At 46.3% G+C, this 18,441-nt stretch overlaps 1 protein-coding gene across 1 annotated transcript; it reads right to left on the bottom strand.

Moving 5' to 3' along the window:
• Nucleotides 1-10,890: 10,890 nt before the first annotated feature.
• On the bottom strand, nucleotides 10,891-14,990 carry LOC142483129 (uncharacterized). The gene is made up of 2 exons (XM_075583192.1): nucleotides 14,827-14,990; nucleotides 10,891-14,662 (listed from the first exon to the last, which is right to left on the bottom strand). The coding sequence occupies exons 1-2, from the start codon at nucleotides 14,939-14,941 to the stop codon at nucleotides 11,091-11,093; spliced, it is 3,687 nt and encodes a 1,228-aa protein (XP_075439307.1). The 5' UTR covers nucleotides 14,942-14,990; the 3' UTR covers nucleotides 10,891-11,090.
• Nucleotides 14,991-18,441: the final 3,451 nt, after the last annotated feature.

The following is an 18,441-nucleotide window of genomic DNA, read 5'->3' as shown; positions in this document are numbered from 1 at the left end:
CACATGTTATAGTATATATTATTATACTCTTGGTAATACTAGTTACAACACACATATATATACACTTAGAAATGTACATATCGTTTTGATATTTCTTCTGTCCTTGACAAGTAACAACTATTGCTATACCTCTGACTCCAATAACAATCCATTATTTTCTCAATAATGGATCAACAACAGTTATACATTTGTATTCAAACATGGTTGGATTCATCCTGTAACAGAATAATTACTGTTTGATATGTTAATGACTAATTGGGAAAACTGGGTAGTCTAGTATTCACTGTCACTAGCATTCTCCAACTCTTGAGAATTTTAATTTAAAATTAACATTTAAATTAAACTCTGTAGAATTTCACCAACATTTTATTTTATTTTACAATATACAAATTAAAATACAAATAGTATATTCAATCTGGATATCACAATTGGTATCTAAATTCAAATATAATTATTAGTTTGATTTTATATCATAATTTATCCCTTTACTGTCTGATCATCCATTGAAGTATATAAAAATTAAAATTCTATATATATTTACAAATGAGCTACAGTATGTTTCATCTTTTGCAAAAATAGTGGTGTCTTCATAACCATTCCATAGAAATTAATGCAACAAGGAAATATCAAATCTATGGAGTGGTTCAAATCATGTAATTAACGATTTAATTGTTTTTTCAATTGTGTATGCAAATTAACCTTACTATAAATACTGTGGGGTCACAACCAATGGGTAACCCCTGATGAAGTCATCCTTGATGACGAAACGCGTAGGGCGTGGCTAAGACGGAGGAGGCACTTTCCCACTGAATACAGTGTATCACGGACTATTACGAATGCAGTTTGTGAGCGGCGAGCCAGACAAGAAGAGCAGGCATATCTCTACTATTCCTGGTGGTGCAGCAGCCAGAAGTAAGCAGGCGAAGGCTTTGGTTCCCGGAGGGATTTCCTTTTGCGGGGCACACGACCGGGAGGACGTCACTTCCGGTGAAGGAGACTGCGCCACGTGTGTGTAGGACAGGACTCCATTGCTGATCCGGACGCTATTACTGGCATATGAGGGCCAATCTCATAACTGCTCTATATTACCGTTTGACTTGTGAGTGGGCATTTGTCTGTTTTTTAATGTTCCATAAATTGATTGTTTAACTTTAATGCACTAGGTGTGCACCTGTTTTTTTCTCTTTTTCTTTCATATATATATAGTGATGTGTGTGTATATAGTGGTGTGTGTGTGTGTGTATATATATATATATAGTGATGTGTGTGTATATAGTGTACACACACACACACACACACACACACACACACACACACACACACACACACACACACACACACACACACACACACACACACACACACACACCCTTCACCTTGATGCTGCCTCTGTCTGTTGGCTCTGTAGTTGCAATGCCGGGCAGGCTGCAGCCCCATTGGATGTTTTTTTTTTATTTTTTTAAATTAACTTACCCTTGTTTCCCGCTGCTGGCGGCCCTGATCACGGCGCCCCTCTAGCCAAGCCGCGGCGCCCAGGCGCACATTTTGGGAAACACTGCTTTAATACATAACAAACACATAAAATCCCTCCTGAGGGCACTCAACGCGTTTCACAAGTTTTAGGCCTTGCCGACACTCCTGACGAAGCAAGACCTACAACTTGCGAAACGCGTTGAGTGAAGGAGGGAGGAGAAACTTGAAAGAAACCGGGAAGAAGTGACGTCAGACGCCCTGCAGTCAACCAAGAGCCAACCCCATCGGCCGCTTTCGGGGGAGACACACAGAGGACACAGGTGACGGGAACTCACACCGGGAACCAGGAGCAGAGGAAACAAAAGTGCAAGGACTAAGCAAAGAAACCTTTACGTGCCCTGAGTGGCCAAATCAAAATGTGAGTGTGCACTCAGGAGGGATGTTATGTGCTTGTTATGTATTATAGATTACTTTTTAAACATACTACGCAATCAGTCCCTTATCTCCTCCTACCCAACTCTACCCTACCTACTGCTATCATACTATCAGCTACACTGCAGCAACCAGAACCCACCAGGAAGCTGCATACCCACCGTGGCAAACAGTTTGCAACCCAGTCCCTCATCCCCTGTGCACCCTTAAAGAATCTAAACGCCTTCCTCTTCTTGTCCATTTCCTCCCCAACCTGTTTATTTAGCCACAATGGTTTAGACTTATTTCTTTTACACTTATTACCCAAGGGTATACACTGATAAGTGTGCTTTTCTAACATTATTTTAAAGACTGCCCCTTTACAGTACAGTATCTTCTACATTTTTCCCTGCAAAAACATCATCCCAATGTACTGCTAGTAGATTAGTCCTCAGTTTATTCAAATCTGCCTGTTTAAAATGTACGATCTTTGTGGAACCCAAGTAATTAGTTTTTTGATAATTTATTTAAAATGAGACCATGTTATGATCACTGTTACCCAAATGTTCCCGGATTTGAATATTTGTTATTACTTCTACATTGTTTGATATGACCAAATCCAGCATTGCCCCTCTCCTGGTTGGTTCCTCAATAATGTGGGTAATGTAATTGTCTTTAAGCACCCTGTGACAGAGTGAAGTCAACCCCTATCAATTATGCATGGGAAACACATGTCTGAGTGCTTCATCCAGCACTCATAAGGGTTAACTCAGGTGGAAGCTAGCTAATCAGGAAGTAAGCTGACACCTGAGAGTCAGCAAGGTAGATAAGGATTTGGCTACTAGCAGTAGCTGGCTCTCTCAGACCAGAGCACATGGATATATGTGCTGCTAGACAGAAGGATACAGCACAATACTTACTGCAGCCAAAGTAAGATTTGTTTCATTTGTTTTTATGACTGCTTAAAAGACTCTTAAGGTTTGGTTATGGTTTAGCCAGCCAGCCTGCTAGATAGGTCTGCTGTGTTAGTCAGTTTTTTCTCCCAACGTGGAGCAGGATTTATTTGTTTAAAGGGACAGTGTACCCGCATGTTATGTTGCTGTGGAGAAATAAAGCCACTGAACGTTTTCATTTATCCTGAAACTATACGTGTGGACTGTTCCCTGACCTCGGCTACAGGCCGTCCTGCCACACACCCCCAAAAACCTGTTTCCTTTTGTTATAACGCTAATCTCATTGCCCCAGTCTATGTCTGGATAATTAAAATCCCCCATTATGCAAACATGACCCAGTTTTGATGCCTTCTCCATTTGCAAAAGTATTTTACCTTCCTCAATCTCACAGATATTTGGTGGTTTATAGCATATTCCCACAAACATTTTCTTTATACTTGTACCTCCACTGCTAATTTCTATCCACAATGTCTCTACATTTTCATCCTTCCCTTCATAAACACCTTCCCTTATAATAGGTGTTAGATCCGGTTTAACATATAAACATACTCCACCTCCCCTTCTATTTGTTCGATCCTTCCGAAAAAGAGAATACCTCTCTAAAGTAACTGCCCAGTCATGAGTTTCATCCCACCATGTTTCAGTAATGCCTATGATATCATACTGCTCCCTTGTTGCTATTAGTTCAAGCTCCCCCATTTTATCTGAATACAAAAAGGATGGGGGAGCACAATAGTTGGAAACAGGCAGTGTTATGGATCTAGTAATTGCTCTTAAGATGAAGCAGTTATATCCTGAGCAAGTGTGGTAGCTCAGGTGGCTAATGTCTAATTGGAAGGGTAAACACACATGGGTTTGTATGTGTTGGTGAGAAGGTAAAATAAAAGTATATATAACTTACACGGCCTTGTGTAAGCTCAGTCGCATCAAGGTTTCTTTGGGGGTCCCGTGGTCTTCCAATGAAGCTTTTCTCCTTGCGGTGTGGGTTCTTCTTCTTGTTATGTAGGCCGCTTGCTTCGTTGGTTCTGAGTGCCGCTCCAGGGGGATTTCCTCTCGTGTAAACAGAAAGGAGGATAGGGTTAACACATATACATATATACGTCAATGAGGGGGGGGGATGGCGTATTTATAGACCACTCAAAAATAGTATAATCTGGCACTCACACGGGCTAATGTGAGTGTATTCCTATCTTGGTATCTTGTTCGTTTAGGGGTATTGCCCAATCAGTAGCAGGTGATGAGAGGGTGGGGTACAAGGGTATAAATTGTAAATATAACACAATACTCACACGGGCCAGTGATAGATCCTGCTGGGGTTCCGAGTCACAAGAAGACATCACTTGAAAACCACTCTCAGGCAGTATCACACCCCCCTTCTTACACTTCCGTACATCAGATAAGCCATACAGAGATAGCGCCCGGGTACCTCCTCAAACAATTCCCCCATTTTATCTGTCAGGCTTCTTGCATTAGCAAGCGTGCATTTAAGATTTTTGTTCAGCCTGTACTATTATCTTATCTGCTCCTTCCTTTCTGCTCCAATTGGGTTTAGTCTTTAGACGTTTTCTAGTATTATCTGTATTTACTACTAGCTGATATACCCGGCATTGCCCGGGATGTAATTTTGGGGGGGCAGGCAACAGGGTTGGGCTTCCCCCCCCTTGACAGCTAGGTGGGTGACTGAGTTGATTGAGTGTGTGGGTGACTGAGTGGGTGGGTGACACTTGACTGAGTGGGTGGGTGACACTTGACTGAGTGGGTGGGTGACACTTGACTGAGTGTGTGGGTCGGTGACTGGGTGACTTTGGGTCGGTGGGTGCGGAGACTGGGTGACTTTTTTTGGATTGGTGGGATGGTCGGTGACTGGGTGACTTTTTTTGGGTCGGTGGGTGGGTCGGTGACTGGGTGACTTTTTCTGGGTTCGGTGACTGGGTTGTGTGGGTTGGTGAGTGGGTGGGTCGGTGAGTGGGTGGGTTGGTGAGTGACTGAGTGGGTTTTGGTTGGTTGGTGAGTGGGTCGGTCAGTGAGTGGGTGGGTGGGGTCGGTGACTGACTGACTGGGTGGGTGACGGAATGGGTGGGTGACTAGGTTGGTGATGGAATGGGTGGGTGGGAGACTGGGTGGGCAGTCTGACTGACTGGGTGGGTGGGTGACTGAGTGACTGACTGGGTGGGTGACTGACTGAGTGACTGGGTGGGTAGGTGGGTGACTGACTGGGTGGGTGATTGACTGGGTTGGTGGGTGACTGGGTTGACTGACTGGGTGGGTGAATGACTGGGTAAGTGGGTGGGTGACTGGGTGTGTGGGTGACTGACTGACTGGGGGGGTGACTGACTGGGTGACTGACTATGGGTGACTGACTATGGGTGACTGGGTGGGTGGGTAACTGACTGGGTGGGTGACTGGGTGGGTGGGTGACTGATTGGGTGGGTGGGTGACTGATTTTTGGGTGACTGACTGACTGGGTGGGTGACTGACTGGGTGACTGACTATGGGTGACTGACTGGGTGGGTGGGTTACTTGGTGGGTGACTAACTGACTGGGTGGGTGGGTGACTGACTGACTGGGTGACTGACTGGGTGGGTGACTAAATGACTGGGTGGGTGGGTGACTGACTGACTGGGTGACTGACTAGGTGGGTGACTGCCTGAGTGGGTGGGTGACTGACTGGGTGAGTGACTGACTGGGTGACTGACTGGGTGGGTGACTGACTGACTGAGTGGGTGGGTGGGTCGGTGACTGACTGGGTGGGTGGGTGACTAACTGACTTGACTGGGTGGGTGCATTGACTGACTGACTGGGTGGGTGACTGACTGACTGACTGTCTGGGTGGGTGAATGGGTGACTGTGGGTGGGTGAATAGGTGAGTGTGGGTGGGTGAATGGGTGACTGTGGGTGCGTGAATGGGTGAATGGTTGGGTGGGGTGAATGGGTGGGTGAATCCGTTGGGTGGGTGAATGGGTGGGTGAATTTGGGTGACTGGGTGGGTGGGTGACTGGGTGGGTGAATGGGTGTGTGAGTGGGTGGGTTTGTGACTGGGTTGACTTTACTGGATGGGTGACTTTACTTGACTGTGGGTGACTGGGTGGGTGACTGACTGAGTGATTGGGTGGGTGACTGACTGAGTGACTGAGTGGGTGACTGACTGAGTGACTGGGTGGGTGACTGACTGAGTGACCGGGTGGGTGACTGACTGAGTGACTGGGTGGGTGACTGGGTTAGTGAGTGAGTGGGTGTGTGGGTGACTGACTGACTGGGTGGGTGACTGACTGACTGGGTGGGTGGGTGACTGACTGGGTGACTGACTTTTGGGTGACTGACTGGATGGGTGACTGCCTGGGTGGGTGGGTGACTGATTGACTGGGTGGATGACTGACTGGGTGGGTGACTGACTGGGTGAGTGGGTGGGTGACTGACTGACTGGGTGGGTGACTTGACTGACTGACTGGGTGGGTGACTAACTGACTTGACTGGGTGGGTGCATTGACTGACTGACTGGGTGGGTGACTGACTGACTGTCTGGGTGGGTGAATGGGTGACTGTGGGTGGGTGAATAGGTGAGTGTGGGTGGGTGAATGGGTGACTGTGGGTGCGTGAATGGGTGAATGGTTGGGTGGGGTGAATGGGTGGGTGAATCCGTTGGGTGGGTGAATGGGTGGGTGAATTTGGGTGACTGGGTGGGTGGGTGACTGGGTGGGTGAATGGGTGGGTGAGTGGGTGGGTTTGTGACTGGGTTGACTTTACTGGATGGGTGACTTTACTTGACTGTGGGTGACTGGGTGGGTGACTGACTGAGTGATTGGGTGGGTGACTGACTGAGTGACTGAGTGGGTGACTGACTGAGTGACTGGGTGGGTGACTGACTGAGTGACCGGGTGGGTGACTGACTGAGTGACTGGGTGGGTGACTGGGTTAGTGAGTGAGTGGGTGTGTGGGTGACTGACTGACTGGGTGGGTGACTGACTGACTGGGTGGGTGGGTGACTGACTGGGTGACTGACTTTTGGGTGACTGACTGGGTGGGTGACTGCCTGGGTGGGTGGGTGACTGACTGACTGGGTGGATGACTGACTAGGTGGGTGACTGACTGGGTGAGTGGGTGGGTGACTGACTGACTGGGTGGGTGACTTGACTGACTGACTGGGTGGGTGACTGACTGGGTGACTGACTGACTGGGTGGGTGAATGGGTGACTGTGGGTGGGTGAATTTTGGTGAGTGGGTGGGTGAATTTTGGTGACTGGGTGGGTGAATGGGTGGGTTAGTGGGTGGGTGAGATGACTTGGTGGGTGACTGACTGAGTGACTGGGTGGGTGACTGACTGAGTGACTGGGTGGGTGACTGACTGAGTGACTGGGTGGGTGACTGACTGAGTGACTGGGTGGGTGACTGACTGAGTGACCGGGTGAGTGACTGACTGAGTGACCGGGTGGGTGACTGACTGAGTGACCGGGTGGGTCACTGACTGGGTGACTGGGTGGGTGACTGGGTTAGTGGGTGAGTGACTGAGTGGGTGTGTGTGTGAGTGACTGGATGGGTGTGTGGGTGAGTGACTGGGTGGGTGTATGGTTGACTTTGACTGGGTGACAGTGGGTGGGAGACTTACCTTGACCGGGTGGTGGTTCCTTGCAGCAGACGGTTCCCCTCCTGTCACTGATAGGAGGTGGGTTCGGCAAGAGGCTCGCACCGCGCTTCCCCTGCGTTCCTTGTTGGGAGCGAGGGGGGAGGAGGCTAGAGTTTGCGGCTGGGGAGGAAGGGCCGCGCCGCGCTTCCCCTCCGTCCGGGAGCCGGTGCACGTGAGAGTGAGTGCAGGAGGCACGCGCCGCACCGCGCTTCCCCTCCGTTCCTTGTTGGGAGCGAGGGGGGAGGAGGATGGAGTGTGCTGCTTACCAGGAGGGCCGCACCGCGCTTCCCCTCCATCCGGGAGCCGGTACAGGGCGGTGCATGTGGTGGGGATGTTGTGGAGCGTCTGGGTTTGGGTGAGGGGGGGGAGTGGTATTTGTGCCTGAGGGGCGAGAGTGACGGCCACCAGGAGAGAGAGAGAGAGTGTGTGTGTGTCCTTTGGCCCGTCACTCTGCCTCAGGCCAATGAGAGGTGTGTGGGGGCTGCCGGGCCAAGGGAGCAATCTCATTGGCCTGAGGGACAGGACAACCAGACACGCATACAACGGTTTCAGAAATATATAGATAGATGGGTGTCTCCCTGCTTGCTAAACTCCCATTTAGCCCCATTCTACCTGCATGGCCCCTTGCTATTTCCACATCACTATTTATTCCATTTAGTTCATTATCTGTATCATTCCCCTCCCCCCTCCATCCTAGTTTAAAAATCACCTCTGACCTTTTTAACATTCTCCCCCGTAGCACAGAAGATCCCGCTTCATTGAGGTGCAATCAATTCCTTCCTTAAAGATAGCACCTCTCAGAAAATGAGTCCCAGTGCTCTATAAACCCCAAACTCCTCCTTCCTGCACCACTTTCGTAGCCATGCATTAACCTCCCTCATCTTGTCTTCCATTTTCCCCATCTTTCCTCCTATCCATGTATTTACCCCCAAAGTGTGCCACGGGCAGGAGGCAGTCCTGGGGGTATCACACAAAGTGACAGATTCCATTTAAAAAATGTGTGTTCACTCTCTGCTATTGTTGGGGAAGGGGGTGGATTTATAAGGTTATTGGGGACTTAAAAAGGGAGTCTCCCCTTCTATAATAGTTGTGTGTGTTACTCCACATTTAAATAAGACCAGTTAAAAAAAATGAAGGGAAAAAGCGTATCCATAGTTAGGTGGACACTAGGCTTCTGATCCCACTCTGAGGTTTGTTTTAGGATTTAGAGGGGCGATTGAAGCCTATACAGTCTGGGTGAGAGGGGTATCTTCAGCCAGCTTAAGCGTTTATCCTAACCACCCTAAGTCTACTCACTTAGAGAAGCGATCTCAGGGCATGTCCCTCGGGGTGGCACGTTGGGTAAGAGGAGGGAGAAACAAGGGATTGCAGGGGGAGCAGAGGCAGGTATTAGCCTTCTGGTATTTAAACCCCCGCCTCAGGACACCTAAGACCACCAATGAACACACGACTTCCCAAGTTGGCAGGTCAGTTTCATATTGCCAGGTTACGACAGATCCAATGTGATCATTCTTCCCCTAATTATACAGGTAAATAAGAATTTTAACCCAGGTTAGTGTTAGGACCTGCTACGGCCATGCCTTGAAAGTGGCAGCAGGCTTAAGACGCTTTGGCCAAAGGGTTAAACTAAATTACCCTTTTTCAAGAGAATATATAGGTATCGCACTGTGTATTTTTGTCACATTGGAAGTAGCTTTGGGCATCTTTGTCTGTTTTTTGTTATACTCCTAAGACCATCCCCTTGATGAAACACTATTGGTGCGCAAAACGCGTAGAGGTGACGTCAGCACGCAGCGTGATACCGTGACGTCGGAGGTCAGAGTGCTGCTTTTCATCTGCTCCAGCCGTTTCCATACTTCCATGAGGACTGCCCTGGAACAGGATTTCATATTTCTCTGTCTCCCTTTGCAGCTCATAGGATTCATGTCTCCCTAGTTTAGCTGCCTGCTATTTCCCCTGTCCCAGCATCTAGCTGCATGTGAAAAGGCAACATTATTGTTACATGTTGTTTAGACAGCCCTAGTCAGTGTTGGTTACTTGCAACCTCCTATTCTCCTAGATGAGAGTGGGCTATTCCTACCCCCTTTGTCTTGCTGACAGTCTGATCCTGAGACTATTCCTGTTTCCCAGATTCCTTTACACTTCCTTTCTACCCTAGCTGGCTGAGTAAGTACATCTCATGCTATTCACCTCCTGGCAACTATCACCGTTTTTTACCTTTCCCTACTATCAAGCAAACTCACTATAGAGAAGCTCTCTCTCACAACAACATCATCATCATCTACAAGTGCCTTTGTGTGTCTATGCGTTCCCCAATAAAGTGAAGAAAAGACAAAGAACTTGTTGTGCTTGTAAAAGGTACGAGTTAAGCTATCTGGCCATATTTTATCCAGCGTAAACCCTTTGGCTCCAGAATAAGGACACAAACTCAAAGCTAAGTTGACTGCAATTGCCACCTGCATTGATACTTAACTCTATCTGGGACGTTGTAAGCTTGGTTGGCCCTAGTTTTGCACGACCTGTGGTCCTCAGTGGTGTTGCTGTAGGACGGATGTTTAGATTTATGTGTTTTTTTTTAATCAATTTTAATTGTTATGAGCATTATATGTGCTCTTTATAAATGTGACTTATTGGTACTTATTTTGTGTTTTTGTTCCCCTTTTTTGGTTTTATATGTTTCTAAGTGACCCCCGCTGATTACGGGAGAATGGGAGCTGCAGGGAGATAACTACAATTATCTAGAGAATATGAAGACTTTCTGGAACATTGCGCCTTGCATTTCTCTCTTTGTGTTTGTTACTCCACATTTAAATACGACAAGTTTTAAAAAAAAATGAAGAGAAAAAGCGTATCCATAGTTAGTTGGACACTAGGCTCCTGATCCCACTCTGAGGTTTGTTTTTTGGGGGATTTAGAGAGGCTATTGAAGGCTATACAGTCTGGGTGAGAGGGGGCATCTTCAGCCAGCTGAAACATTTATGATAACCACCCTAAGTCTTAAAACCTGAAGTTGATAGATATCAGGAGTCTGGAGGTCACCTTGCCTTTTTCACCAGCTTCTCTAGGTATCTGGGACCAAGTCTCAGCTCTACAGAGGACACTCCCAGCAAGTCAACCAGTGGCTGGAGATATCCCAAAAGCCTTTGGATCGACCAGTTGAAGGTCTTCTAAAAAGAACCCCCAAAGTATATTTTGGATGTATGTATAATGGGGATGGGGCAGGTGACACACCCTTGACCCTGCTGAGAAGGTCAGACTGAAGAAGACTTCCAATGGAAAAGGTCACAAAAAGCAGAGCACCACTGATTGTATTGAAGAGCCAGTAATTGGAATAAAGAAGTAAGGAGACAGATGAAAAGGAAGTTTATAAGAAACTGGAGGTGAAAGGAGAAATGTAGCAATTGGGAACTGTGCAGTCAGACTCGGCATCACTTTATATTTCTTCATGTTTATTATTTGTAACTTCTAAAGGAGACTACATGTTGAACAGAAGGTTTTCCGGCATCATACAGAAGGAAGTAACTTGCTTACATAAGGACAACTGTACAGTTTCCACCTCCTTTTAGTTAACTCTGGTTCTCAGGTCTTGGGAGGTCAGGAAAGCTCTTGTACAAGGACAACCACGACCATCTCTACTTCCTACTTCTTTCTAGCGTTTCCACCTCCACTTTAAGTTCTTTCAAGGACCTCACTCTCTCTGGAGACCCCGGCTTCCCTCCCGCCTCCTCTTCTTTGATCAGCTGCTCAATGTAATCTGTAGTGGAGGTTAGGTTGGCTCTAAGAGAGATCTCTTGAAGGCGACGGAGCCGTTGAGATGCCTCGCTGATGAGCCGTAGTACCTCTTCTTTGGCCCTGGAAAACTCCTGCTGAAGTGTCACAGTCAACATCTCCAGTGAAGTCACCTGCCTTGATGCCTCTTCGTACTTCTTCTTCAGATCTTCATAAGTTCTTTTCTCTGCCTTCACAATTTGCGTCCACTTGAAATCATTTCCGGTGTGGGCTGTCCAATCACATTTACGTGGACACTCTTGACAGTAGTTCATGTTTGTAATGTAAGTTCGCAAATATCTGGTGGCATTTTCATGAGTATCCCCGTACCAGCAGCAAGTGGTGCAGCAGTTGTTACAATTCATTGCTAGTGAGCCGTAGAGGACTTCCTTGGTGGGAACGATCACGTTCACAGTGTACTCAAAGTTTTTGTTGCCTTCCTTCTCGTTCATGTGATGCCTCAGAGCTTCCTGTGTCTTTCTGAGCTCATCCAGCTTTACCAGCTTAGTTTTAATCTGCAATCCCATTCCTTTCAGTGACGCGCCCAGCTCCTCGCGCTCCCTCAGCACTTCCTTGGTCAAGGTCAAGCTTCTTGTTTCCAGGATGTTCAGCTTGGCGAAAAAGTCCTTCACGCTTCTGGTGCCCATTTTCCAGTAGAGCTCATTGAAGTTCAAGTCCCCTCCAACTGTAGTGTTCTCATCAAACAGCACAGAATTATTGAATTTGAAGTAGATCAAACCTGCTTCATCCTTGGGAAACAGGACATTGGATTCTTCTATGGCTTTCAAAACAGGAGGCGTCTGTCCATCAGAGAAGGTGATTAGGAGCTGGATGTTGTCCTTAATGTCATTCCCAAATATGGAAAACATTGATTGAAGCACAAGCTTCTGTTTGGGTGTAAAAACAGCGGGAGCAGCCTGGATTACAAAGCAAATGGCATCTAAGCTGTCAATTCCACCGGAAGTGGAAAACACATTTTGGATCTTCTGGGTTATCTCATCCTCTCCCACTCCTAGAGTGTCTTCGAATCCTGGAGTGTCTACTATGGTTAGGGAAAATGGAATTTGAAAGCCGCTGCCAGCGTTTATTTCATAGATTGTAACCTCGCCTGTTGTGCTCTGCGTTTGGTTGGTAGCTTCTTGTACCAGCTTGAATCGGAAGTTGTCCTTCCTCTGAACTCCCAGGGCATAGTTGACCATCATGTTGATGAGAGATGTTTTACCTGTTCCAGTCACTCCCAATAACAGGATCACCTTCTTGTTCCTCTGAAGTCTCTCCTTCCCTAGGATGAACCTCCTGCATCCTTCTGGACCATTTTGAAGAAGGGTGGTTCCAAGCTGGTAAATTGAGGGTTTTCCAGCCGTCAACAAGGTGCTCTCCTTGAGAAACAGGAGGCAAGCCCTCTGTTCTTGTCTGTCTTTCGGTATCAAGATGATGGCCTCGTCACTTGGATCGCTAACCCCGAGATTCCCTTCATATATGGCTGACACTCTGAACCTATAGGAAGTATCATTAAGAAGACCATCAATGTCACAGGTCTCTCTTTTTCTTAAACATATCTGTTCAGTCCAGGAATCTTTCCCGGTTCCCTGTTTGGTTTCTGGCTGGTATTCCATTTTATATTGTCTTATCTGGACTTCTTTGCCAATGGTGACAGGTTCCTTCCACATGAGTGTAATTTCAGAATCTCCTAGAAGGGCAGCATGTGGAATCCCAGGGGGGCTGCTGGGTTGAGTCATTGCTATATCACTGCCATCACTGACCTCGCTTAGCCCTGGGATACAAACTGCAGCATATCGAAACTGATACCTTGAATTAGGCAAGAGGTCTTTCACCGCATATCTCTGAAGATTGCTCTGGGTATTGACCTCCCTCCACTTTTCATCTTCACACTTATACTCCACCTTGTAGCTATCGATCTCCGCAACCCCGAAATCAGCCGGAATGAGTTTCAGCTCGATGCTGTCATAGGATCTCCTTAGAATCACAGGGGGATTGGGTTTTGCTGGAGGATTAAATTCAGTACTCACCAGGTCCCCCTTGTCATACAGATATACTGAAACTCCAGCGTTGTTGGGGTCTGGAGTTGAGGACACAATGAACTTTGTACACTCGCTGGACGCGTTCACCTTATAGAATGTTTGAAAAGCCTTTAAACACAGCCTGGCCTTGTTCGACACTTGCTTCTCTTTGAACCATGGCATAACCGTCTTGTCTACATAGGCTTTTTCACTAGATATCTCCTTCTGGAGCCATATACTCAGATCTTTCAGATACTCCTCCTCATCATCTAATGAGCTGAAATTCAAGGACAGGACGCAGTCGATGGTTGGGTTGAGAACAAGAAGGTTCAACTCACTCTCAGTGGAGATGACTTTCACCTCATTTAGCGCTATCAGATAGGAATTCACAAAGTTCATCTCCTGAAGCTTCCTGCTTAGGAATTCATTAAAATGTTGGGTGTTGAAGGGTGACAGTCCTCTGCTAATTAAGATGTCACCCAGAATGCTCTCCTCTTCTCCTCCTCCACGGATGGCCGGAAGGATCTTTGCCAGTTGCTTCTGCAAGCTTAACGTTGATTGGTGACTGAAATCCTTGGCCTTCTGGATCTTCGTCTTGATATCTGGGAAGGTGATGGCTACATAATGCTTCATCATGTCATTGAACTGCATAGTGACCTCTCGTATCTGTTCCATCATACACTCTGCTTCAAAAAGAAGATTCACACTGATATCTCGCACCATTTTAGCTGCTGTCGTATCAAGTCTCACCAGGGGGTACAGCCAGACTTTGACGGGCACAGCATGCTCCCCCTTCTCCCCGAGCATCTTGGGAAGCGAGCGATAGATCTTGATGGCTTCCTCGTAGTTTGAGGGGTTGCTCTCCAGAGCGAAGTCCCCGTGAAACTTACAACTGAACTTGTTCGCGTTCTCTTTATCTTTCTCGCTCATCTTAACGGAACCTTCTCCCTCAATGCTGATCGATGGGATGCCTTTGATGGAAAGATTGAGGCTACCCTGGATATCACGGATATTCTCGCTGGAAGAGACCTCTCGGTCAAAGATGAAGAAGGCCTGAGCTCCATACAAGATGCCGACCACCACGTGCGTGGCCGTCCTCTGCTCAAACACCTCCTTGTAAGTGATATTCCGACTCCCCAGCTGATTCATGCTGAGCTGCTCGAACCTGGTTGTCCTGGAGTACTGAAGAGACACGCGGGCCTGGTTCTTGGACTTCTTGGTGTCATTGAGGTAAGCAGCTGATCCTCCCACTGTGACGAGGCCACCAAGAAAGCTGGCTTTGAGGGACGCCGTGACATTGAGGGCATTGGCCTTGTCCGAGATGGAGTCCGATGCGATGATCTCGAATGATGTGTTTTCCTGGGACTGAATGCGCAGATCCTTCTTCAGAGACTCTGTGTCCCACAAGGTGACCCCTGCAGAGAAAGAACAGTAACACTAGACTGACATTTTTTTACTTCCGAGATGTCTTTTAAATTGAGTATTTCCTTGTTTATCAAATCCCTCCTTTTTCTGTTTTAAAACAGCCCTCCTTTTTCTAACACCCTGTTCCCCCCTCCTCTGTTATAGGCATAGATACCTGGGGTGAGTTTATCATTGCGACAGTCGTACAACATCCCGATACTGAAAGGACGTCCCAGAGCCGCAATCTCCATGCTGTCGCCGTCCGCTTTCGGAGCTGAATTTGTCGCCATAGTTTCCGATTTTGCGCAACCTGAAAAAAATTTAAAAAATCAGGAATCATTATTTAGATTTGATGGAAAAATAGGCTCCCGATAACCCCCCCTTTTATCCTATATAACTTGTCATTGAATGCCTCCTCCTACTGCTCCACATAACCACTATATAAACTTTCCCTTATAACACCTCATCTTGATACATATAACCCGTGCCTATAACACATCCTATTGGTCCAATATAAGAAGTTAAGTGAATGGTTTATTGGACCAATAGGATGTGTTATAAGCAAGGGTTGTATGTATCAACTACTCCCTGTAACTCCCATCGTTCCATAGAGCCCCTTCCTATAATTCCTATTGCATCAAGTAACTGCTCCCTTTAAATCCTATATGCTCAATATAACGGTTCCCTATAATGCCAGGCTTCATACAATCACTCCCTATAACGCATCCACTTGCTCCTCCTATTGCTCCATATAACACTCCAACACTCAACGGGATCTAGTCACTAAACTTCGATATGTTCAGTGCATTGCCGAGCGGCTTTGCATGTTCTTACTGCACTATAAGAAACGTGGGTCAAAATCGGTATTCACCAAGAAAAAATCACTAGTTTTTTATAATGCGGTAAAAAAAATGCAACATCGCACTATTTTGTGTGTTCCCCCCCCCCCCCAAAATACTTATCGCAATACTTGTGTTCAATAAAATTGCAGTCTGGAAGAAATGCGCTGAGGGAGTTACATCTCCCTACGTAGCTCTTACAGGCGATCGTGCAGTTTTAATGTTAATTTTAATTACAGAGTATTGAAGCAGGGGGTCTCCGGAGCAGAACCGCACTCACTTCAGCCTCGGGGACCCCCTGCTTGTTGAGTTACAGGCTCCCCGGTATGGAGTGCCGGTATCTCCTGTGCGTTTAAATGTCCCGGTCACGTGATGCGAGACATTTAAACAATGCAGAGGGTTTATGACTTGCCGTGGGTCTATGCTGGTTTTCAAATGGAACTTAATTAGAGTTTAATTTGGATTTTAAAAGTACAAAAAAATGGTTTATGGCCTGTTGGCCAGGCATAGTGTTAAAAAAAACTGATAGGAACATATGTTTTGCCAGAGCTGGGAGTAAAATTTTCTTTCCTAAATACTATCTGTGGGAATCAGCCCAGGGTTGCGTACACACGAGGGCAGAGTATAAAAGATTTACTTATCACTGCAGACAATAAAAAACATTAGAAACCCACACACTAAATGAGCAGTCTCTCTACTCTAAGAGTAGAGAATCACTCTACTCTTTCCTAGATCTGTCTCAGCGCCTCCCCTCCTGAAATCCCTCTCCTGGCTTCCGATCAAATCCTGCATCTCACACTCAATTCTCCTCCTCACTTTTAAAGCTTTACACTCTTCTGCCCCTCCTTACATCTCAGCCCTAATTTCTCGCTATGCACCACCCCGACTCGTGTGTTCTGCTCAAGGATGTCTTCTTTCTAGCCCCTTTGTATCTAAAGCCCTCTCCCGCCTTAAACCTTTTTCACTGACTGCCCCACACCTCTGGAATGCCCTTCCCCTCAGTACCCGACTAGCACCCGCTCTATCCACCTTTAAGACCCACCTTAAGACACATTTGCTTAAAGAAGCATATGAATAGCACTGTGGATAATATTAGACACATGATACATAAAACTTGGCCCCCTGCAGACGCACTTACCAGAATCCCCTCCTACTGTCTCTATACGTTCTCCCTACCTACCAATTAGATTGTAAGCTCCTCAGAGCAGGGACTCCTCTTCTTTAATGTTACTTTTATGTCTGAAGCACTTATTCCCATGACCTGTTATTTATATTATTTGTTATTTATATGATTACAACATGTATTACTACTGTGAAGCGCTACTGTATGTACATTTATGGCACTATATAAATAAAGACATACAATACAATACAATACAGTCTTAAACCAGGCTGCTTCAAATGTTTTGTATGTTCTGTCGGCAACAGTTTCAGTACAGGCAACGAATCCCAACACCCCAGAAGCGGACAAAAAGACGACATAAAACATAGGATCACACGCACCTCAATAAATGTAGTACACATCATCAAATGCCCATGTGGGTTAATATACGTAGGTAAAACCAATAGGATGCTCAAGACACGTATCATCGAACACAGAAGTAAAATTAATGGGGGAAAAGCCACCGCACTGATATCACACTGTACATACCGTTGCTTCTCTTAAGCTAATGGGTATAGACCAAGTTAATAAAACCTTCTCAGGGGCAGAAAAAGATAAGGCATCGCAACAAAAAGAAGCCTTTTGGCTGTTCACCCTGGACACTTGTGGCGGTCGGTGTAGCCGGCCTTCCTTATTAAAGGGGGAGCCCGGCTGGCTGCCCCTGAAACCATATGGTATGGGCTGAGAGTGTCAGCTCTTGTGTCCAAATGTGGGTTCTCTGTGTTTTAAAACTGCAATGTATTACTGTATGTTTGTCCTGTGATTTAAACCCAGGTTGGTGACAAAAGGCAGTGTGAATTAGCATGTGAATTACATGTGGATTAGCATTTCAAAGCCCCAGCTCAGAAAGGGTTTCCAAGCCCAAATCTCCCCAATTTATTTCCCTTATAAGTATAAGGTTCCCCAAAGTATATTCTGTAAGGAAGTGTACTTTATATTGTGTTTTAATGTTTACAATAAGGTTCTATACAGAAAGCACAGGCATATGGTTAATATGCTGGCTAGTTTGCATAGATTCCATAGTTCAAAGAGGAGAGGAATGGCAGAGGGGGTAAACCATTTGGTGAGCAGGATGTTCAGATTGGGATGTCTTTGTTTTACTAGACACCGCGGAGCCAGGGATAAAACGGCCCTGGAAGTCAGAACTGATAAGCAAGTTTTGAATTTATCCCTCCTATCAGGGAATGCGCAATTTCAATCCCTGCTTTAATTAGCTATTACACTCAATGATTTAGATAGGAATTCAGCCTATATAAGAGTGTACAGTAAAAGCAGCTCTCTCCCTCTTTTTCCTGTTGGAGATCTGAAGACAAGCAGCTGCTGGCAGGCCTCTCTCCTTTTGCTTCTGGGGAGGCCTAGCCAGCAGGCTGGATTTCGGTCCAGGAGTCCAGAACCAAGGTCCTATCAAGGTAAGCCTTTGCTGAACAGGCGCCTTGCAACTAGGAAAGGGTAGATCTCTTCCCCAGACCCCCGTAAGTGTGTATATTCTCTGTTTCTTGTATTTCTGTGTGTTTCCGAGGTCTTATCCGAATAAACCGCAATTTATTTTACTGCCTGTTTTGCCTTGTGACTGATCCCTTAAATATAAATGTGTATTTGGCCTGCCCTCCCGTCACAACACAGTATACCTAAGAGGATTAAATGACTACATATCCATCAATAGCTTCCTAAACAGTAGATAAATACGCATTAACCTTATCATGTCTTATTTACAGTTCTACTATCTGTCCTTGAAAGGTTGGTACTATAGCTAGCATTAGAACTCACTTCCTTTTTTTAACTTAGTTAG

Source organism: Ascaphus truei, unplaced genomic scaffold (genome assembly GCF_040206685.1).
Source record: "Ascaphus truei isolate aAscTru1 unplaced genomic scaffold, aAscTru1.hap1 HAP1_SCAFFOLD_2979, whole genome shotgun sequence".
In the NCBI taxonomy this organism is placed as follows: domain Eukaryota; kingdom Metazoa; phylum Chordata; class Amphibia; order Anura; family Ascaphidae; genus Ascaphus; species Ascaphus truei.
The sequence above is the reverse complement of the archived record's forward strand: the minus strand, read 5'-3'. Positions and strand labels throughout refer to the sequence as shown.

Excerpts from the sequence above, each read along its gene's own strand:
- LOC142483129 (XM_075583192.1), bottom strand. The coding sequence starts at position 14,941 with ATGGCGACAAATTCAGCTCCGAAAGCGGACGGCGACAGCATGGAGATT. Across the intron at positions 14,663-14,826 it reads CAATGATAAACTCACCCCAG|GGGTCACCTTGTGGGACACA; the intron begins GTATCTATGCCT and ends CTTTCTCTGCAG.